The sequence below is a fragment of the Myotis brandtii genome, unplaced genomic scaffold (assembly GCF_000412655.1).
Source record: "Myotis brandtii unplaced genomic scaffold, ASM41265v1 scaffold1042, whole genome shotgun sequence".
Classification (NCBI taxonomy): domain Eukaryota; kingdom Metazoa; phylum Chordata; class Mammalia; order Chiroptera; family Vespertilionidae; genus Myotis; species Myotis brandtii.
In genome coordinates this window covers 506,665-529,851 of record NW_005353506.1, presented here as the reverse complement: position 1 = coordinate 529,851, position 23,187 = coordinate 506,665, and the positions used below count along the sequence as shown (strand labels likewise).

General features: G+C 42.9%; 1 protein-coding gene across 1 annotated transcript in view; it reads left to right on the top strand.

Moving 5' to 3' along the window:
* The window catches only part of ST8SIA6 (ST8 alpha-N-acetyl-neuraminide alpha-2,8-sialyltransferase 6), a 165,283-nt gene that overhangs the window by 888 nt on the left and 141,208 nt on the right, over positions 1-23,187 (top strand). Inside the window, exons 2-3 of the mRNA XM_005856728.2 lie at positions 19-179; positions 456-557. Coding sequence (XP_005856790.1) covers positions 19-179; positions 456-557 — 263 coding nt within the window. The remainder of the gene's footprint in view (positions 1-18; positions 180-455; positions 558-23,187) is intronic.

The window sequence follows — 23,187 nt, the reverse complement described above, 5'->3', positions numbered from 1 at the left end:
CTTGACTTGGGCGCGCAGACTTTTGGCGGCGGCGAAGACGAGCCGAAGGGCAGCGGCGGCCTGAGGGTGGGGTGTGTTGGGGAAGTCCGGGTCGCAGGGCTGGATGAGTCGGGGGTACCCGAGGGGCGACACTGGAATCCCGTGGGCAGCGCGAGGGCAGAGAGGGACCGGTCTGCGTGGTGAGGGCCCAAGCGTGCATCGCTCGGGGCGAGGGAGCTGCAGGGCGGGACCTGCCGTCGGGCTCTGCCTGCGTGTCCTGGGCTCTCCGCCCCGGTGCGTGCTGTCCCGCCGTCCCGCCCGCAGCTTCTTCAGACGCCGGGGTTCGGGACACTACCTGGGAGCCAGGGCGCGCAGGGACGTCCCGGCCAGGCAGCCAGTGCGGTGCCCAGCTTGCCAGCCAACTGCTCCCCGCGAGGTGTAACAACTTAGTTTTTTTTTTCCCCTTGGCTTTGCAGGCTCTTGGTGGAGAAAAGCAGAGAGGCCACCCATGGTATCCCTGTAGCGCTGAGGACGCTCAGGAGCCCGGGGACCCCGCCGCCTCGCGCCACAACTAACAGGTATTCCTGGTGCCCGCGGGGATGGGGTGCGGCTGCACTTGCAGGACTTGCTTTGAGTTATCTGGCTGGGATGGCACGATTGAGTGTGTGTGTGTGTGTGTGTGTGTGTGAGAGAGAGAGAGAGAGAGAGAGAGAGAGAGAGAGAGTATGCACACACCAGAATGTAACTCCTCACTCCCTCAGTCTCCTCGGTAAAGCCTGTTTCTTGGTCTAGGGGTATCCGAAAACAGCTGCACTTTAAAAAAAATGGGAGCTGAATTCTCCTCTTGATCATGGTGCTTTGCACCCCCTTGGGAGAAGCCGCTCAGCCTGTCCTTATTGAGGGATTTGGTTGGGTTGCTTTCTGTCTATGCTTTAATGTGCACCGGTGTAAGAGGCACATTTGGGAGGATGGAATTCTGTGCACGATGTTGAGAATGTTTTTGTCCTTAGTAAATGGAGACTTAAAATTGTTCTCTTTCACTCATATGAGTATTTTATCCATGCGCGATAATTGTGTTTTTTTTAAATCATTTTTCCGATTATAAAAGTAATACATGCTTGGTGCAAAAAGTTAGATGTTAGAAATATATAAAAATTATACTCACTCAGAGTCCCACCACCCGGAGATCATATTAAGGTTTTGGTCTGTATTCTTCCAGGAGTTTTTCCTACATAAACATATTTTAAAATATACTTAATATTGTACTTTGTATTTTGTGTTCTTTCTTTTTTCCTAAACAATCAGACATATTTATATTATTAAATTTTTCCGAAAGCATTGTTTTTCATTGTTGCTTAATTCATCATATGAATGTGCCATAATCCATTGACTTGTTTCCAGTTTTAGACATTTAGATCATTTCCTGGTTTGTGTTGCTTTGTTTGCTATGAATAATTGTATTAAGTACATTGATGTATGTAAATGTTAATATTAAAAATTAATTCTCCAGATGGACTGATAGAAGTTGGATTGGTAGGTCCAAGAATAAGTCTACTTTAGGTTCTAAATACATAAGGCCAGTTGCTTCTTAGAAGAGTTGAATCAAATTACATTCTCACCAGCAGAATGTACTTTGTGCCTCAGCATTGTTTTATTATTGCAATTTTATATATGGCAATATATTTTCCTTTTCCTATATTTATCTCTTGTGAATTTCTTTTCCTCTATGTAGTCTTCTGTATATTCTTTTTTGGAAAGAAATATTTTTAAAAGAGAATAAAAATAAGGCTAAATAGTTTTGGTCACAAACCTGTTGGATAAGAATATTTAAAGGTAAACATATCTGAGGAAGCAAACATGACATATAATAATCATTAATATACATACTGATATGTTGATACAGGAAATAGTATTCCCTCTGACATTACTAGTAGCATCAGTTTCTTGTTTTATATTTTTCTTTTACTTCTAAGGATAATTTAAGTGTCTTTGTAATAAGGAACTCATTGATAGCGTAGTCAAGTATAGTGAATGGGAGTTAGGTAGAATACATTCTCTGTCACCGCTGTTCTTTTTGCTATGTTTTGTGGTCATATTTAAGAACAGAGATCCGTGTCGGTTCTCTCAAGAGAAAAATTATGACATCATAGACTATATACACTATTCATGTCAAAACACAATTTTACTTCCATTTTATAGCTTGCTTTAGCATTCTTTTGGAAATGAATTCTCCCAGAAGACCTAATTGCCATCTTATTAATGAGTCTGTGTGTTTTGTTACCACTTACTATTCTAGCAGTTCTTTTTAAAATTTGTCTTTATTTTTGAAAGTATTACAGGTGTCCCCTTTTTTCCCCATTAACCCCCCTCCCCGCTTCCTTCCCTTCCCCTAGGCCTTCACACTATGGTCTGTGTCCATGGGTTATGCATATATGCATATAAGTTCTTTAGTTAATCTCTTCCTGCTCTTGGGTCATTTTAATCTTCTGATTGCCTGACTCAAGGCTCCTGTATAGCTTCTGCGTGGTCATAAGAAGGGTCTGGGGGAGCCTGGAAGAAATCTTAAAGTGCTGGAACCACACTGCCTCCCACAACCCTCCTTTTGGAATTTCACAGCAGATTAGCGGCACTAAGAAATCCTGGAGTAACAAAGCTTTGAGAAAAATGTCTGCCTATACTTTGATTTTATGCAGGGTTGTGTACTTTAGGCAGCCTTGCTTTCCAATGAACTGGGGGCATTCCATCTTTTTCCAAGTCCTGGTACTGTTTGTTATACTTTCTGAGGTTGCCCCTTGGGGAAAGTTTGGAAGAATATACTAATTATATTATCTGGTTCTAGGCCTTTTTTCAGGTAATTCTTTGATGAAATTTTCAGCATCTTTTGGCATACTTCTTTTCTGCTTGGCATACTTCTTGAGCTAATATAGGTAATTCATATTTTTTCCTGAATGTGGTCTATTTTATTAAGATTTTTCAATTTATATCATTCTGTTGTGTTTTTTAAAAACTGTCTTTTAACTTATTTTATATCCCTTTTATCATATACTAGAGGCCCGGTGCACGAAAATCGTGCACTCTAGGGGTAGTGGTGGTCACGCAGCCCGGCTTGCGAGAGAGCACAGGCCAGGCCGAGGGACCCCACCAGTGCACGATCAGGGCTGGGGAGGGATGCGGGAGGTTGGCCAGCCGGGGAGGGACTGCAGGAGGGCCCCACGGCATGTCTGGCTTGTCTCACTCAGTCCTGATCAGCTGGAACCCGGCAGCAAGCTAACCTACTGGTCAGAGCGTCTGCCCCCTGTGATCAGTGCACATCACAGCAACTGGTCGGCTGGTCCACTGTCTACCCCCTGGTGGTCAGTGCACGTCATAGCAAGCAGTTGAGTGGCCTTAGCATGTCATTAGCATATTATGCTTTGATTGGTTGAATGGCCAACTGGACAACCAGACACTTAGCATATTAGGCTTTTATTATATAGAATGGTTTTGATTATTTGTGTAGCAGGGGTGCAAAATTTATACTGCTTGGCTGTGTAAAGAAATTACAATTTAATTTGTCCTTTTCCTCTGCCCTCTGGAATAGTTTCTCAAATTTGCCCTCTATATTATTGAATTATTTTTCTGTAGTGTCAACTCTCTGTTTTTCCCTATCTATAGCAGTAAATCTATGACATATTTATTTTTATAGTTTTTAAAATTTTTTCCAGCCTGTACTTTATCACATCAATTTACATCTTAGAAAACACTTAATAATCTTTTAAACCTCACCTTCCATTTCTTACTTCATATTTTCTTGAGAATGTGAAGCAAATGCTTTCCAAGGGTTTCTTCTGTTTCTTATAGTATGTATTCTCCAAAAGTAGCATTTTCTCCATATCTTAACAATATTCTCCCCTTAACCTATAGAATGTTTTTATACATTTTATGATTTTTTGGAGCTGTGTTTTTTGTTGTTGTTGTTAACCCTCACCCGAGGATATTTTTTCTGTTGATTTTTAGAGGGAATGGAAGGGAGGGAGAGAGACACATCCATGTGAGAGAGACACATGGATTGGCTGCCTCCCCCACGCACCTTGACTGGGACCAGGGATAGAGCCTGCAACCAAGAACCCTGGACCTTTCAAGTCTGAGTGCCTACACTCTATCCACAGAGCCAAACTGGCTAGGACGGGCTTGTTTTTAATTTAGATTTCCCCAAATGGCCTGTGCTCTCAGGATTTAGAACTCCTGGTGGTCACTACTAAGAAGCAGTTGTCCTTCTTGGAGAATAAACCACATGAGAGGCTGCACCACAGAGCCCTTAAACAAATGTCTGTTGTTGTTGTTTTTTAAACTTGAATTAAAAACATTGTGATAAAATACACATAATATAAAACTTACTAATTTGAGTTTTTTATTTTATTTATTATTATTTTTTAAAATATATATTTTTATTGATTTCAGAGAGGAAGGGAGAGGGAGAGAGAGAAACATCAGTGATGAGAGAGAATCAATGATTGGCTGTCTCCTGCACACCCCACACCAGGGATCGAGCCTACAACCTGGGCATGTGCCCTGACCGGGAGTTGAACCGTGACCTCCTGGTTCATAGGTCGATGCTCAACCACTGAGCCATGCCAGCTGGGCAAATAATTTGAGTGTTTTATTTTAAAATATATTTTACTAATTTCAGAGAGGAAGGAAGAGGGAGAAAGAGATAGAAACATCAACGATGAGAGAGAATCACTGATTGGCCGCCTCTTGTATGCTCCCCACTGGGGATCGAGCCCACAACCCGGGCATGTACCCTTGACTGGAATGGAACCTGGGCCCCTTTAGTCTGCAGGTTGATGCTCTATCCACTGAGCCAAACCGGCTAGGGTAATAATTTGAGTTTTTTAAAAATTGTGGTAAATACAGGTAACATAAAATTTATTCATTTGAGTTTATTTATTGGGGTGACATTTGTTAATGAAATTGTATAGGTTTTAGGTATACAATTCTATAATACATCATCTGTATATTGTATTGTGTGTTCACCACCCCAAGTCAAGTCTCCTTCCATCACCATTTATTCCCCCCTTTGCACTCTTCTACTCTTCCTAACCCCCTTCCCCTCTGGTAATCACCTTCCTGTTGTCTGTGTCTACGTCATTTGAGTTTTTAAATACTGGACCTCAAAGCTATCTTCTGCTCCCATGTCTTAACCCAATGGCTGTCATAAAGTGCATATATTCATGAGTGATCCTAATCAACCTGGACTCCTGCTGCTGCCAGGAATAATGCATGAACAATGTCACCTGAAACCTGCCACCCCGTCATGTCCGGAGGTGTGATGGCTGATTTCCCTTCCATTCCTTTGGTGTCACTTTATAATGTAACAGAGGTATAATCTCAAGAGCCTGGAGACAGAGAGCAGTGAATGAGCCTGGGGCACCCAGTCAGCCTCAGGAAGTAGATTCTTCCCGTGTGGGAGCAGCCACCTGATTCTCTGGCTGGGCAGTGGGAGGAAGATCAAAGCCTCTATTTTTTCCTCCCTGGTCCTGCTCTGTTTCAGAGGTAGAATCTGACATCAGCTGCTGGCAATTGCTGCATGTGGTCCTTGTGCCCTCTTGTTAGCAGTATTTCTTCCCAAAACCTGACAGATTTCTGAAGCAGTTGTGTAAGGTTGTCATTCTGTGTAGACTTGTGTACTTTCCTAAGAAGGTAGTATGGAAGAGAGAGAATCAGGTTCTGTTGACTCTCTACTGTCTTATAGTGAAAGTTGTAATAATGTTTTATGCGACGTTTTTCTGTTGTCTATGTTCACACTGGGATCATAACTATGAACTACAGAAAATTCAAATTAATTGTGAACCAGGCTTGAGAAAAGGGCCATACAACTCAACAGAACCCTGGAATAGCTGGCGTTCACCCAGTATCCCTTTCTTCTACCCCCACCCTCCAAATTGCTGAAGGCTATTGAATTTTACTTTTGAGAATGCTGTCATTCACTTAATATATATATATATATTATTGATTTCAGAGAGAAAGGTAGAGGGAGAGAAAGATAGAAACATCAATGATGACAGAGAATCATTGATCGACTGCCTCCTGCACAGCCCACACTGGGGATCGAGCCCACACCCTGGGCATAGGTCAATGTTCAACCACTGAGCCATGCCAGCTGGGCTGTTACTCCCTTTTGCATCTTTACTTCATTGCTTTTAGAAGTTATTATACTATCCGTGTTCTGTTGTAAAAAATTCAGTACACTTTAAAGTTGCCTTGAGTCTGGTTTCTGAAGTAACTTGAAATGAGGCATTAACTCTTGCAGTCTTCCTAACCGGTGCCTAATTGCAGCCCTTCTCTTTCAAGGGGTAAGAGGAGCTCTCCTCCACTTCTGCTCTGGTGTCAGTTGCCTGTCTCCTCCTATTCCCTGTTTGGAAATGGGTTTCTCTGGGGTTTCCCAGCTTGTCATTCCATCTCTTTGTCCTTAGTCGCTTATGCACACCTTCAGCTGCTCTGCTGTGGTAAGAGCTGTGGGGCACAATGGTCTAGGCCCGTGGTCGGCAAACTGTGGCTCGCGAGCCACATGCGGCTCTTTGGCCCCTTGAGTGTGGCTCTTCCTAAGCCTTAGGAGTACCCTAATTAAGTTAATAACAATGTACCTACCTATATAGTTTAAGTTTAAAAAATTTGGCTCTCAAAAGAAATTTCAATCGTTGTACTGTTGATATTTGGCTCTGTTGACTAATGAGTTTGCCGACCACTGGTCTAGGCCAGCTGACCAGGGAGAGGGCTTCTGAATGTGGCTGCAGTCAGTCTGGGCTTCTGTGGGCACATTGCCACGGGGGCAGGAAAGCCAGGGTGAGCTTGCCAGGCAGGAGGACATGCTCTGCTCTTTCCTTTGCTTTGTGGGGTAGGTGGGTGAAGAGATTGGAGTTCATGAAGAAATGGTGTCTGATTGGCCCCACTTACTCTGGAGGTTGTTGGAGGTGGAATTTTATTTTCCGTTATGCTCATGTGACTCCACTACTTCCTTGACAGGGCCTCTCTTCACAAAGAGGCTGGGTGTTGCTTTTTATAACTTGAAAGGAAACATTCAGCAGACAACACTGTTCGCACCCATTTGCCAAAGTGAAGGTGGGCCCATTGAAACATAAATCAGGGTTGCCTTAATGTTGTCTGGCCTTGTGCGTTAATTCACTGTGACCTTGGTAGACGTTTTCTTTGAGCCAACAAGCATTAGAATGAATTTGAAACAAACAAAGAAAAGCCCATCTGCCTGGTGGGAGGAATTATTTTGGGGGGGAGTTACAGAGAAGCACAAATATTTTGAGAGATTAAGTGCTTACAGGAAGTAGTGAGAAAAGAGGCTTGGGCACAGTGCAAGGGATATGAAGAGAAGAAAAGGAAATAAATACACCTCCTCATCTGCCAGGGACAGTGATTCTTTTTAGAGCCACTAGGCTCTTAGCTGCTCTGTGGTTTAAGAGTTCAAATGTTCTACAACCTCTCATTTGATGGGAGAAAAAGAAGCTCTTTAGAGAGCCGCCGAGGCCATGAGCAAACTGGAGGAAAATGTTCTTGTGTCCTGATGTCTTATATTATAGCTTCTTTTGCCATTAAGAAGATGGTTATTGCTGTAGTATCTTTATGTGTACATACTTAAGAAGTTAAATATATCTTGTCTATACTTTCATATTTCAAAAACTTAATTTTGTTTCATGAAGTACTAAGAAGACTTTGTACATGCTATAGGTAATCAGTCATTGGAAACATTCATTTCCATGGGCATAATGATTTCTAAAGGTAATTTTATAGGTATAACCTGTGCTTTTAAAATGATTGTAAAATAATTTCCATTACCTTGTTGGTTATTGTAAAAACACTAGAACTCTCTAATACACAATTTTTAAACCACAATATTCCACAAACCCTTTAGAAGAAAACAAATTTTAATGGCTTTGGATTAGGTAAAGAAACAACACTAAAAGTATAATCAATATAGGGGAAAATGATAGATTATATTTTATCAGACTTTAAAATTTTTATGCTTCTGCATACATCATTAAGAATATAAGAAGAAGCCTGGCCAGCATGGCTCAGTGGTTGAGCATCAACCTGTGAACCAGGAGATCCCAGTTTGATTCCCGGTCAGGGCACATGCCCAGGTTGCAGGCTCCATCCCCAATGTGGGCATGCAGGAGGCAGCCAATCATTGATTCTCCCTCATCATTGATGTTTATATATCTCTCTCCCTCTCCCTTTCTTTCTGAAATCAATAAAAATATTTTTAAAAGAATATAAAAAGAAAAACTATAGACTGGGAGAAAATATTTGAAAATCATATAGCAGTAAAAGAGTTGTATACAGATTATATAAAGAACTCTTGCAACTAACTCAATAACAAGAAGAAAACAACCCAATTTAAAAATGGGCAGAAATTTTAATGACATTTTACCAAAGAATATATACAGATAGCTAATAAGCATTTGAAAAAAAATGTTTAACATCATTAGTCACTAGGGAAAAAACACAATGAGATAGTCACTTCCTACCTTCTATGATGGCTTTTCTAGCAACTTCACCATGTCATGGGGCAGCTCCTCCCAAGGTTAGTTTCTCCTCCTGAAGGTCATGACAGTAGTGCTTTGGTATAACCAAAGAAAGGTTTATTACTCATGCAAGTGAAGAATTCCTGAGGTGGGGATAAAAGAGGATGATTCTCCAGGAAAAGACCTGGAACAGAGAGAGAGAGAGAGAGAGAGAGAGAGAGAGAGAGAGTATTGAGTATACAGCAGTTTTACAAAATCTTTATGAGTTTGTGAGTAGCCCTAAGACCTCGAGACAGAGCTTTACATTTGAGAAATTACCACAAGAATTACTAAAAATCAGTATTCCTTTGGCTCCAGGAGTTGTTGAGTAAATTCTTATTTCCTATTATTATGAGAGGCATGGGCATTCCATCCTGAGTCTTGTAGCAAATCCTTATTCAAATCACCATAATAGAGTGGAGCTGGCATCCTATTTAAGAATGTTGGTGTTAGGAACTAATTCAAGATCTTCCATTCCTCGTTAAAAGATCCACACAGTTATAAGGAGTGTTGAGTCTGTGTTAAACAATTGAAAATACTAGACATGTGTCTGTTATACCAAAGACTGTGATGTACGTAGTTTAAAAGAAGGCACCAAGAAACAGACACCTCCAGTTAGTCAACCTTTAAAGCCATCATATTGAGGAAGGACAGTAGGCTTTGGCAGACAGATTTCTTTTGGCATATAGAATAGATTTTTGGGGGGCGGGGGTGGAAGGGGAAGATAAGGGACCTCATTTTCTATGGGTCCCACTGTGTTATCCCTTTCAATCTGGGCTCCAGGTTTGAAAAGGGATAGCAGAATGGGAGTTCGTTATTCAGTGGGAAGGGTAATTCTGTTTGGGTTCTATATGAGTTTACTTAAGAAATGTGAGCAAGTTGGTTGGCTGTGGCATTAAATTGAGCTTCCTCCTTGGGACCTGTAGTAGGAGCTGAGACATGGAGGACTTTAATTTTAATACATGAGGTCTGAGCCGCGATATATTCCTAATGTGGAAGGTCCCATAGTGAACAATCCTGAATGTGAAATCTATTTTGTGTTTGATCCATAGAGCAGATCAAAGAGTAGAGCCATTAGCCACCACCCAGGAGTCTGTAAAATATGGGCAATGAACGTACTTTTTTTGAGGGCATCCTCCAGTGTTGAAATGGCTGATGTTTGGGTCCCATCCTTTACCCAGGATGTCCTGGTCATAGAATGGAAAGAAGCAGCTCTTCACTGGTTTCCAGCACATGTGATGGTGGTGCTGTCGTCTATAAAATAAATTTATTCCCTTTCTCCTAAACGTAGGGGGCCCGGCAAGTAGCCAATTGGGCCAAGCAAGGTATACTCTTACTTGGATCCATGGGCAAGAAGACTCCATAGAGCATGAGAACTAGTGGCTAAGGCTTCCATAGTAAAGGAATCACCAGGTAGAATTAGTGGCATTTTTACCTGGACAGCTTTTTGGGTGGCCTCAAGGGTCTGTTGCCGGGATGACTTTGTTCCTATTGGACCGATTTTCTTGTGATTGTCTAAATAGGCTTTAATTAAATGTGTAGATGGGGAATATGTTACTTCCAGAAACTAAATAGGCAAGTAGATGTTGGGCTTTCTGGAGAGTGCTAGGAGTAGGGATATTGACTGGAGATGGTACGGAGCAGCCTTCTTGGGATCAAATGAAGCCTCCAAATCTAACTGAGGTGCTGGATCTCTTAGATGTGCAGTGACACAGCTACAGTTAGTCAAAGTCTGGACCACGGTATGAATATCTTGTGAAATACCTTTATGTGTTTCTCCCCTCAGTAGAATACAGGGGTGGGCAAAAGTAGGTTTACAGTTGTGAGTGTGCAAAACAACTTATTCTTGCATTATTATTTATTAATTATTGTACTATTTCCCATAATCACAACTGTAAACCTACTTTTGCCAACCCCTGTATTTTCAGGGTACTTAAAAATAAAACAAGCCCATGAAGATCGTGTCTGCATAAATGGTAGGGATATAGATATACTCCACAGATAATTTAGTGAAGCTATATTGGGATACCTCATAGATGAATGGAAATTGTGGCTGTGATGCTGGATAAATGGGCTGGAATAAACATATTGGCTAGTTCAATAGCTCTGAGGATCTACCTCAGGGAATTTATCATTTTTAAGATGATACAGATGGTCCCCAACCTTATGATGGTTTGACTTAACAATTTTTTTGACTTTTCAATGGAGTGAAAGCAATATACATTCAATAAAAACTGGATATAGTCTAAGCTACGATGTTCAGTATGTAAGGTGTAGTAAATGCATTTTGACTCAACAATATTTTTAATTACAATGGGTTTATTAGGTCATAAAACCATCATAAACTGAAGAGCATCTGTGTTCATAGCCTTATTGTGTAAGGAGTCTCAATCTCAATTGTTGTTTTTTAAAATATTTTATTTCAAGACAATACTTGTTGTTTTTAAAAAATATATATATTTTTTTATTGATTTCAGAGAGGAAGGGAGAGGGAGAGAGAAATAGAAACATCAATGATGAGAAAACATCATTGATCAGCTGCCTCCTGCACTTTCCCTACTGGGGATCAAGCTTGCAGTTTGGGCATATGCCCTGACTTGGAATCGAACCAGTGACCTCCTGGTCCATAGGCTGAAGCTCAACCTCTGAGCCACACCACCTGGATGTTGCTTTTTTAATCCCCACCCGAGGATATGTTTTTGTTGATTTGAGAAAGAGAAAGGAGGGGAGAGAGAGAGAGAGAGAGAGAGAGAGAGAGAGAGAGAGAGAGAGAAACATCCATGTGAGAGTAACATTGATCAGTTGCCTCCTGTATGGCCCCGACTAGGGATTGAACCTGCAACCTTTTGGTATATGGGATAATGCTCCAACCAACTGAGCCATCTGGACAGGACTTTTGTGGGGTTTTTTTGTTGTTGTATTTTTATTGATTTTAGAGAAAGAGAGAGAGAAACTGAGAGATAGAGAGGCAGAGACATCAATTTGTTGTTTCACATATCTGTGCTTTCGTTGGTTGATTCTTGTATGTGCCCTGATGGGGGATCAAACCCGCAACCTTGGGATATTGGGACAACACTCTAACCAACTGAGCTACCTACAGGGCTGTTGTTGGGTTTATGTTATCACTCTTGGTTATTTGTTGAAATGTGGGAGCACTAAGGAGGGTACATAATCTTTGTCAATGACCTTTACATTAGCTCAAGAGTGCATTGGTTTCCTTGGTATACTTAGAAGGTACCATTTAGGGCTGGTTAACACTTTAGCTCCTGGGAATATTTGGATCATTGTAGTAGGATCCATGTTCCTGCCATCCAAGGGCAGGAACAGCTGTAAAGATTTTTGGTGCTCTTAGTGTTCCTATTAACCATTTGCTCTGGGGATGAGCCCCAGCAGGCCACACAGTGATAGTTCTGCTTCATTCAGAGCTCCCCTGCTGACACCGGGGGTTGGTGCTGCTGCTGGAGTAAGTTTCTTTAGGAGTGTGCAGGAGGCAACAGACACAGGTGGGAGGTGAGGCTGAGGGGTTGCTGGCACAAAATCAGTCATCGGTGGAAATCCAGGTGCAACTACTTTGGAAATGGTTTGATAATTTCTTGGAAAGTTAAACATAAATTTGTCATATGCTCCAGGATTTCTTCTCCTAGATATTTACCCAAGATAAGTAAAAACATGTCCACATAAATATAAACATAGTATATGAACATTTATAGCAACATTATTCATAATCATCAAACAATGGAAACAGTCCAGATGTCCATCAACTGGTGTATCGATAAACAAAATGTGGTATATCTATACATGAAGTATTATTCAGCGATAGAAAGGAATGAAATATGAATACACACTACAACGCAGACGAACCTCAAAAACACTAAGTGAAAGAAGCCAGACACAAAATATTGTATGAAATAGTCATGCAAAGCAGATCAATGGTTGCCTGTGACTGTGGGTGAGGGTACGGTAGAAATTGGGTACAAGGGATCTTTTGGGGGTAATGGAAATCTAAAGCTGGATTATAGTAAAGGCTGTGGACATCTATAAAGTTACTAAATATCATTGAATTGTGTACTTGAGCTTTTTATATGTAGGAAATTATGAGAGCAAGTACGGGTTGGCATCCTTGGTTTTGCTGTGTGTAATTTTATGCAGTGTGTGTGTGTGTTTCAAATATTGGAGGTTGATGAATATAAGTAATGTTGTGTTGCTGGGATATGCAGAAGATTTAAGTAGTTTTGAAGAGCACCACATTAAAAAGTCTTCTTAGGTAATCTACATAGTCATCATCAATATCCTGAAGTGAAAAATAGACAAAATGAGCAAAGTTTTCCATTAGCATTTAGATTTCACTTTTTTTCCATTTTTTCCTAAGCTTCCAAGTCAAGTTTAACATGCTGTTTATTTAAGATTGAGACCATCACCCAAATATGAGTACCTACAAGGTGTGGGGTGTTGTGTCAAGCTCAACAAAATAAACAAGGCTTAGCAATTATTGAGCTGTTGCCATGTCCAGGTTTAGCAGCTTAATATTGTACGACTCCATTTAATTCTCACAGCAACACAGTTTGGTAGGACTATTAATATTCCCATTTTATAGAAGGAGAAACTGAGACCCAGAGGGTTTATTCACTTGTCCCAGGCCACATAGGTGGAAGGGTCAACTGACTGACTTCCCAGGCTGTGTTCCAAATGGAGAAACAGGGGTAAGTCATTTAGTCCCATGTCAAATACAAGTGATCTTTCCAGATATATAGGGAATCGTTGGAGAGAATGGCAGGGAGTGGTCAAGAATGACTGAGACTTGCAAGGATGGAGGTCCCCGAGGAGGGCCTCGGGGACATGTGGAGGTGAGACCAGGGCCATATGCTATGGTGGGAGGCAGGGGCCATCCAGAGGAGATCTTTGAATTCCTTCAGACAAAGTCAGATGTACTGAATGCAGATGTGCAGCAGCTACAGACGCAGCATAGACCAAACACTGAGAAGGGGGCTTCAGGGGCTGGCCAGAGTCCCACGCCCTGCTGTCCAGGCTGAGGTTTAGCTAGGATAGCCAGGCCAGTCATTCAAGTAGTGGCTGAACTGCAGCTTTTTCCTTCTCCCTAGGTCACCAGAGGTGCCTATCTGGTTGAGTAGGTGCCTGCACTGTGGGTACTTTGCCTGCAGAACATCTGTTTCTGTGTTTGGTATCTGTTGTAAATATCCCCCTGTGCAGATGATGGATTGAAAAAGGAAGGAAAGGAGAGACCGAATAGGAGTCTGTCACGGTCAGGCCTGAGTTAAAATGCACATGATAGGAGTAGATGGAGATTTAAGGAGAAGCGTGAGGAATTTGAATCCTTGTCTTGGTAATTCAGTGGAATTTGGGGGTGAGAGGAACCTGGTCAAGGTCTTGGGTGCGTGCAGTTATGTTCTGTGTTAGTCTGCTATGGCTGCTGTAGCCAAGTACCACAGCCTGGGTGGCTTTACCAAATAAATTTATTTTCTCATTAATTTTTATTTAATTTAGTTCTGGAGGCTAGACATCTGACATTAGAGTGTCGGCAGAGTTGGTTCCTTCTGGGGGCTGTGAGGGAAGGAGCCGTTCCAGGCCTTTCTCCTCGGCTTGCAGATGATCATTCCTGTTTCTTCACATGGTCTTCCCCTTTTGTCTGTGCCCCCATATCCTCTTTTTATAACTTAAGTACCTCTTTGTAACTTAAGTACCCCTTTAAAGGGCCCGTCTCCAAATAAGGCAACATTCTGAGGTACTGGGGGTTAGGACTCCTACAGATGAATGTTGGCGGTAGGAGAACACAAGTCAGCCCATGATGCTGAAACATAAACAGATCTAACGTTACTCATTCTGAGGAGTCATATAATGGGGCTGGCCTGTACTTCCTATGAGCTGGGTTAGTGTGTGTTAGTTGTAAGGTGGGAGGGTGACTTTCATGGAAAGAATCCCATGACCTAAGTCGAGGTGGCAGATCTTAACATAGTTTTGGAAATTCAGATTTTCTTAAGGTGAGTGTAACCTCTATGAGAAGCCCAGGTTTGGGGGAACCTTGAGACGTTGAGACAGCATGGCTTAAGTAGTTTTATTTCATCTTCACTTTTCATGCCTCCGTTGAGCCAAATATGCTTAGCCGAGAGTTTGGGCATACTAGAGATGTATGACTTCATGTGCCCACTTTGTTTTCTTGAGCAAAACAATGTCTGTATTTGTAATTCTTTTCTCTTTCACATGCTATTATAACACACTCTAAAGTGATTTTTTAAGTTGTATTTTAAAATTATATTGTTTTCTGATTATAAAAGTATTATGAATTCATTGTAAAATTATTTTTAACAAAAATGAAAATTACCTATTATCTCACCATTGAAAGATAGCTTATTAATTTTATCATAGGGGTGTATTTTCTTCAAGAATATGTGTATGTATGTATGCACTTAATATAGGTGAGATTACATATGACACATACACACATGTATTATATACATATAAACACAATTTTGTGTCTTCCTTTTTTCACCAAATATTGGAAATTTAAAAATCTGTTAAAAATGTGTTTTAAGTGACTATCCTTTTGTCTGAGACTTCGTAATGGACTCATTATCTTCTATTTGTTTTTTTTTCATTATTATAATACACTCCACTTCCATAACACTATTCAACATAAGATATATTATATATTTATTGATTGAATGATTGATTGTCTATTTTACCCTACAAAATGTAAGCTCCAAAAGGGCAGGATTTGAAGTTTAATGTTCCCTAGCCCCACTCCAACTCTTCTGCACTCAGCACCCAGAACAGTACCTGGTACATGGTAGATATTCAATAAGTGTTTGTTGAATGAATAAGTGAATGAATGAATGAACATATTTGTGCCTGTACCTTTTTTACTTTACAGATACTTTTCTCTAGGGTTGATTTTAGAAGGATAATCCCTGTTAACAGATATTAACAATTATAAAGCCTTGATATATGTTGCTATTTTGTCAATTCGGGAAAGATCATATCAATTTAGAGCTCCAATAACTAGACCATGACAACTCCAGAAATAGCCTACATAACCCACTGACACTCAACTAGTCTCCCCCAGACATCAGCTTCTCCCCTGGAGAAGCCAAAGAAGGTTACAAATATGTTTTACTACCAGTATATATCCCCAACTTTCTTTTCTTTATCCTCCATCTCAAGGGGGAATCTATCTGACCTTTAAAACAAGAACCACAAAGACCTCCTCTAATTTATATGTCCTTCTGTTAAAGTCACATGTCTTCCCTGGAACAGACTCTGAAGCCACAGGCCTGATGGTGCCAAGAGCCTTGGGCTTCCTCAGAGGGAGGTGACGTGGTGAGATGGAACAGGTGGCCTTTCTGGTTTCCCACTCTGCTTCAGTCAGAGATGCGTCTTTTCATCAATTTGATATATTAAATAATTGTATTAAATCTTATTAGTAAAACAGGGATTCATAATAAAAGAGTTTGAGAATCACTTGTTTATTCATTTTACAGCTGAGGCCCAGAGATGCTACTCACTCGGCAAGTATCTCTAACCCCCAGCCCAGGCTTCCCTTCACTAGCTCCCGGTTTTATCGCCTTTAGCAAGGATTAAAACATGCACAATTACCAACTGAGGTGCTCATTAGAAATGAAAATTCCTTACCCTAACCGGTTTGGCTCAGTGGATAGAGCGTCGGCCTGCAGACTGAAGGGTCCCAGGTTCGATTCCGGTCAAGGGCATGTACCTTGGTTGTGGGCACATCCCCAGTAGGGAGTGTGCAGGAGGCAGCTGATTGATGTTTCTCTCTCATGGATGTTTCTAACTCTCTATCCCTCTCCCTTCCTCTCTGTAAGAAAAATCAATAAAATATATATATATATTTTTTAAAAAGAAATGAAAATTCCTGGATGGACCCCACTTCAGATCTATGGCTTCAGAATCTCTGGGCTGGGACCATGAGTGCATTTCTAAATGAGCCATGTTGCAACTCATCCACCCTTTTATGCCCTGGCACTTTCTCTCAACATATACCTCTCCCATCACACTTACAGGAGGCTTCCTCGTTATCAGGGCCTCAGGACCCCCCCCCCTGCTCTTCACTGGCCACTGTTGAACCTTCTTTTCCTTTGTTTTCCATCCCTCCTGCCCACTTCTCCCCTTTCAGTAATCCTGTCTTACTGGGCAGGGGAGATACCCACTTTGTCGGTGTGACCCACGCATCTTTGTACTTTCTTATGAAGGCACATTTCTGGGTCCTTCCGTGGTTTTCATCCAGGGGTCAGGAACATCCAGAAACCTGTCAACCAGATAGCAGGGTTGTCTGACCGTGGGTCTTAGCAGTAGCTGTGGGTGCACTAGAGGCCGCAGTGCAACAAGGGCTGTTTCATTTGTGTGCACTTGGAGCTGCCAGTGATGGGTCATTCGAGTGTCATGGCGGTGGGAGAGCTCTAAGGGTTCGAGGGGCCTCACAGAGCACCGACCACCTGTCTGCTTTTCATGCTTCCAGGGGTGGACCAAGATGCATGTACCGACAAGGGTTTATGCTTCTGCTTAGCAAGGAGTCCAGACTGCTGGATGTCCAGACTGCTGCAGCCGCTCCCCAGTGTCACCAGCGCCCCTGGTTCCTTCTTCCCTCATCTCCACCAGCCTCAGTGTGTGGTTCTCGTCCTCACATCTGCAAATGGTGGCTGCCCCTAGACCAGTGGTTCTCAACCTTCCTAATGCTGTGACCCTTTAATACAGTTCCTCATGTTGTGGCGACCCCCAATTTCATTGTTACAAATTGAACATAATTAGAGCATAGTGATTAATCACAAAAACAATATGTAATTATATATGTGTTTTCCGATGGTCTTAGGCGACCCCTGTGAAAGGGTCGTTCGACCCCCAAAGGGGTTGCAACCCATAGGTTGAGAACCGCCACCCTAGACGCCTGCATTGCAGTTGGGAGGAAGAGGCCAAGGGCAAAGGGCTTTTTTTCTAATGAGGTTTTGTCTTTATAGTTGGGAAGGAAATATCTACCCTAAGATGTCTGCTCAAATATTTTGGGCCATAATTGTCACATGTCCAGTCGGACTGCAAAAACGTCTAGAAAGATGAATGGTCTAATTTTCCCACCTCTGTGCTAAAGGAAGGATGAGGAAAGGGCTTTCAGAAATGTCATTGGGGCTGTTGATCTACTGTCTGCCACAAGGGGAGCCCTTGGTCATGTGGAGAAAGTCTTCTGTATAACCCTATTATAGAGAATGTAGACACTCAGAAGAGGTGGGAGTGCTGTAGGACAAAGTACAAGATGCTAGATGAAGCCCCACACTGTAAGATGTGAGGTCCAGATTGACATGGAACAAGTTCCCAGGAGTATGCGGGGGTGTCGGTAGTGGAGTTAGTGGTGTATTCTGAAAGGCAATACTGGCTGTACAAATGTATAAGGGAGCATAAATTGCTTTAAGGGCTATAGAAGTACTCTAAAATATGAAATATGTATATAGAGAGACATAACTGTAAATACTAGCTGTGAGCCAACAGCAGCACACCTCTGTGCTAACATGAGATACCAGGGTGACCATGACTCCCCAACACAACAGAGGTGGTGGGGATGGCAGTGCAGCAGACTGACTTCTGTCCCAGCTGCTCTCTGGCTCTCTTTTTGCTGAGATCATCAGCAACGTAGCGAACAAACAATCCCTGTATTACTTGCTTCCTCAGATCCAACCACCCCTTTCTTCTCCGCATGGTTTCCTCCTTGACTCCCATGGTGCCAGCGCTGTGGCTGCCTCACTTCTCTCAGTCACGTTGCCTCCCTGCCCGGCATTGTTGCCTTCCCAGCTCCTTTTCTAGCTTTCAGAGGCGTCTTACTCTGCACCTTCACACTTGCTCTTCTTTCTGCTCCTTTCCACCTGGCTGATTCCTCAGCTCTTCCCGGAAGGTCTAGCTCAGCTGCCTCTTCCCTTGGGAACCCTTGCCACTGCTTTTCCTCCCTCTTTCTAACTTCCCTTCTGTGTTTCTCTGGCATCGCTCATTATCACACTCGAGTAAATTAAATTTTTATTTGCTCCTCTCCTGGGGAGACTGAGATCTATGTGCTGGCAGTGGCTGCCCATCATTTTTGTATCTCCAACATTTACTGACTGTCACATCACAAATAAAAACAAATATGCATTGAATGAATGAGTGAGTGAATGCATGCATGAAAATAGACTAGGATTTATAATGCACTCCAGCTGTACTCAGAGAGAGCAACTATCATGACAACTAATGATTGGGCCAGGGTGTGGGAGGGGAGGGGTAGGAGTGAAGACAGCTCACATTCAGCCACAGTAAGACGGGCCTGGCCAGACACTTCACACATATTGTTTGCTTTATTATCATGTCAACCTGTGGAATATGTGTTAGAGTATCTGTGCTGTAGCATTGAAAGAAATGGACATTTAGTCACTGGACTAGTAACTAAGGAAAACGTGTAGGGATGATGCTAAAGTTAATAGAGCTGAAAATGAAGTCAAAACAATGCCTTGAAACACTTTGACAGTAAGCAAAATGAGCTTGTTTCTTTTCTTTGTGCAAGGAGAAGGATGTTTCACAGGCATAGAGAAAACCTTCCTGCGGGTCCCATGCCTTCTTGGTCTGCCTTTGGTTCAGACTGACCTCCTACAAGGTGTCTGGCTTTGTCTCCATGGGGCAGGCAGCAGAAGAGCCCCCTCCCCCTCCCCCCCATACAGCCTCACCTTTGATTTGTACTAAGATTGTGAAATACATCATCCAGAGCCTTCCTTCCTCACCACAAGCACCCTGTGCTCCTTGGGCCACCCACCACCTTGAGGTGTTCCTGTTTCCCACCAGTTTTCCAGGTTCTGCATTGAAGCACCTCACCTACTCCGGACTTCTCACTGCTTCTCCTCGTATTTTGTGCCCTGTGTTCTCCACCATCAACATTTCCTTTTCCATATCATACCCATATGGTTCTGTGCTGGGCCATCCATCTCTTGGCAAACAGTATTGTATGTCTATTTCCACCAAGGTGTTTCTGCAGGATTCTAGCTCAGTGTTGGGGTCCTTGCCAGCTGTATTTCAGCTCATTGGGAGTTTCTGCAGGATCCTGTCCCTCCCTGGGAAAGAATGAAACTGAAATCACAGAATTTCAGATGGGTTGGATGGATCTACTAGAAAACATAGGCTCTTGCAAGAGCCTCTTACACCCATCAGACTGTATTCTGAATACTCTTTATAGAAGGCACATGGCCTATCACATAAGAGCCAAGCATAGCATTTGAAAAATGAAAACTACATGAATGATGAGACTTGCTCTTTCGATACATGGTGTGGATGATAGAGCGTCTGAAGTCAAACTCCTTTGGAGACTGAATTCTGAGTTCCAGAGATTTGGGGGAGGAAAGACTTCCTTCTGTCTTGCATCAGTATGCTCTCTCATGCCTCAGGGAGACAATGGCGATGGGCTTTCATAAGTCACTTCATGGGGAGACTTCAAGGTTTTCTTCTTTCTCAAGCAATAATTGATCTGGTCATAGCTTCTTGAGTACTTAAATTCAGAGGCAGAAAGATAAAGTGCTAGTCAAGGTTGTCCTCTTTTCATGAGTAAGCGGATTTCTAGGAGACCAAGACACCAGGCTATTTCCAAAGGCAAAACAGACTCTTGTTGGACTAAAGGGATAAAGGAAGAAAGGCAAGGGCAAGGCATCCCCTTTTCAATAGGTAAGTGCCCATTTGTTGCCTAGAAAGAGTGACCTGACTCCAGTTCTCAGTATCATCTTTGGAAATCCGAGGTCACTCTGTCCATGGAGGAGCGGGCCAGGTACAGGAGGACCTTGGGTGAACACAGATTCAGCTGCCATCCTTACATGCTCTAACCTGGACCACCTCCATGACCTTGATTTATACAATACTGCAAGACAATGCTGTTGGTTTTTCTTCTATGATTTAACCTCATGTGCTGATAGGCCATTCCACTGTGGAAGAGGCCTGCTCTGCCATCATTTGACTCTATCATATCCTTTTCAGCACAGGTCTCAATAGCTCCACGTTTGAAGACCTTGGTGGCAGAGCTTTGGCCTGGAGCCAGGTGTGGGCCCTGGCCCAGCAGCATCAGCATCCCTAGGAAGTTTGTTAGAAATAGAGATTCTCAGGCCTCACCCCAGACTACTCAGTGAGAGACACTGAAGTTGAGACCCAAGCCCTCCACGTGATTCTGATACATGCTGACATCTGAGAACCACCAGCCTGGAGCACCTCATTCCTAAAGGCTAGAGGTTGGAGGAAGGCATGGTCACTCTACTTTATCAAACCATAGCGTTCAACATTATTTGTGCCCTCTCTCAGATATCCACTTTTATCCGCCTAGAATTTTGACTGTACGCAAAGATGAAGTCTTTTGTATGAGGATTAGTGAATATGTGGACAAAGTTGGGAACAGGATTTTGAGTAATGGGCCATGTCTTTCTGGGTAGCAGGGCCTCTGCGCATCTCCTCTCAGGCCTTACAACTGCAGTGCTTCAGGCCAGCTTCACCTGCAGGTCTCTCCTGATCTTTGCCTGGGGGCCGCTCTGGCTGGCTGAGTCACTTCGCCCACTTACAGCATGCCCGTGCCCAGTGTGTGGGAGAATGAACGGCCCTGGGGGAAGCCATCAACTCCTGACTGACAAGAGTTGGCTTTAGAGGTCTCAGCTGTTTCCACATGGGGAGAGGCTGTCTCCAAAGCTGGTTCTCCACTCTTCTGAGGGTATGAGCTCCAGTTACCCGGTAGCCAAGGTAGTAACTTGCTTGGTAATACACATTTTTATTAGCTGTATCTCCTTCTGTATCTGTTTTTATTTTTAAATTTCAAATGACAGTTGACATTCAATATTATTTTCTCTTAGCTTTAGGACTATAGCTTGGTGGTCACACATTTATATAATTTACAAAGTGACCCTTCCCCCGGTATTTCCAGTTCCCACCTGGCACCATACATAGTTATTACGATATTATTGACTGTATTCCCTATGCTGTACTTTACATCCCCATGACTGTAATGGCCAATTTGTATGTCTTCATTCTTTCACATTTTTCACCAATGCCCTTGACCCCCTCCTATCTGGCAACCATGAGTCTGTTCTCTGTCTCTGTTTTAATTTTCTCTTCTTCGTCCTGTTGGTGAGGGAGGGATTCCTGCTCTGGGGTTATGGAGATGACCAGACACAACACCTGACATGGGAGAGGTGAGATGGACAACAGTTTATTCCATATACTCAGAGCCTAGGGGAGGAGGACACTGCATGTCACACAGGGCTGCACAGAGATTGCAGTTGGGAACATTATGAACAAGCACGGGCTGTGGGAGGCAGGCTTTGTAGTGCCAAGCAGGTGGGGTGCCCAGAGGTTCTCAAGAGAGGATGTGATTAATTTGAATAATTCCGTGGGCTGGCAGGGAATGGAAGCCCCTACACAGGGATAGACAGGAAGTGTGCCTGGTCCTGTGACAAGGATTCTTTGGCTAGGAGACCTCATCTGTGGGAGCAGGATGAGGAGGGGAGCTTATGATTGGGCCATTCGAGGTTCCCCAGAGTTTTCCCTACATGTCAAGGTACATATAATATTGGGCCCTAGTTTAGACCTTATTCTTTCGGTCTCACTCCCCTTCCATCTTACCTGGGCTCATCTCCCAAACAATCTACTTACATTTCATTCCTTGTCTCATGGTCTGCTTCTGGGAGAACCTGAACTAAGACAACCATATGTAGATATCAGACATGTCCTGCTACCAGAGCACTTATATACTGATCAGTCATTTTCATAATTTCTGAAAGTCATTTAATTTTATAAAATACTCCCTAAGTTATTACTTCAGTTTTAAGTCTCAAATAACTGGTGGCAAGATGAGGTAGTTCTTTAGATCACCACTTACTTATGATAACACTGGTGATATTATATGTTACTAGTGTCCCAGTGCACAGATTCATGCACATTGAAAGGAAATTAATTAGAAGAAATATTTTAATATCACTATTCACCTCTTGCTAATCAAAAGAAAACAGGATTCTACCGAGTCTCCTATCTACCTACTCCAGGACTTCTGTGAGGATCAAATGAGATGAGGCATGGGAAAACACTTCACAGACATTTGGTTAAACTGTAAAATGTTTGCACCTGGCTATAAAGCAAGTCAGATTCCTGGGCTAAAGAAACTCCAAGGAGGCTAGTCACTAGGGAGAGAAAGCTGGGCGTTGCTACGTCACGTCATTACCTGGCGCCCACAGAGACCATTTCCAGGCTGGGTTGGGCTGTGGGTTGCATTTTGTGCCGTGGAGTCTTGGCTATATTGGCTGCAATTTGGTGAGGTGTCGCTCTCGGGTGGTGGTGGGGCCTGTATCCCACTTGAGGGAAGCTGAGTGTTGGTTTGTCAGTGCCAGGTCCATAGTGCTGTTTATTTTTAAATGGCCAGTGCTTGTCATGACAGCTCCTGCATTGAGCATCTGCCCCCCGGTGGTCACTGAATGTCATAGCTACCGGTCAGACAGGCACTTAGCCATATATATATACTAGAGGCCCGGTGCACAAAAATTTGTGCACTCGGAGGGGAGGAGGGTCCCCCAACCCGGCCTGTGCCCTCTCACAGTCTGGGACCCCTCGGGAGATAACGACCTGCTGGCTTAGGCCTGCTCCCGGGTGGCAGAGGGCA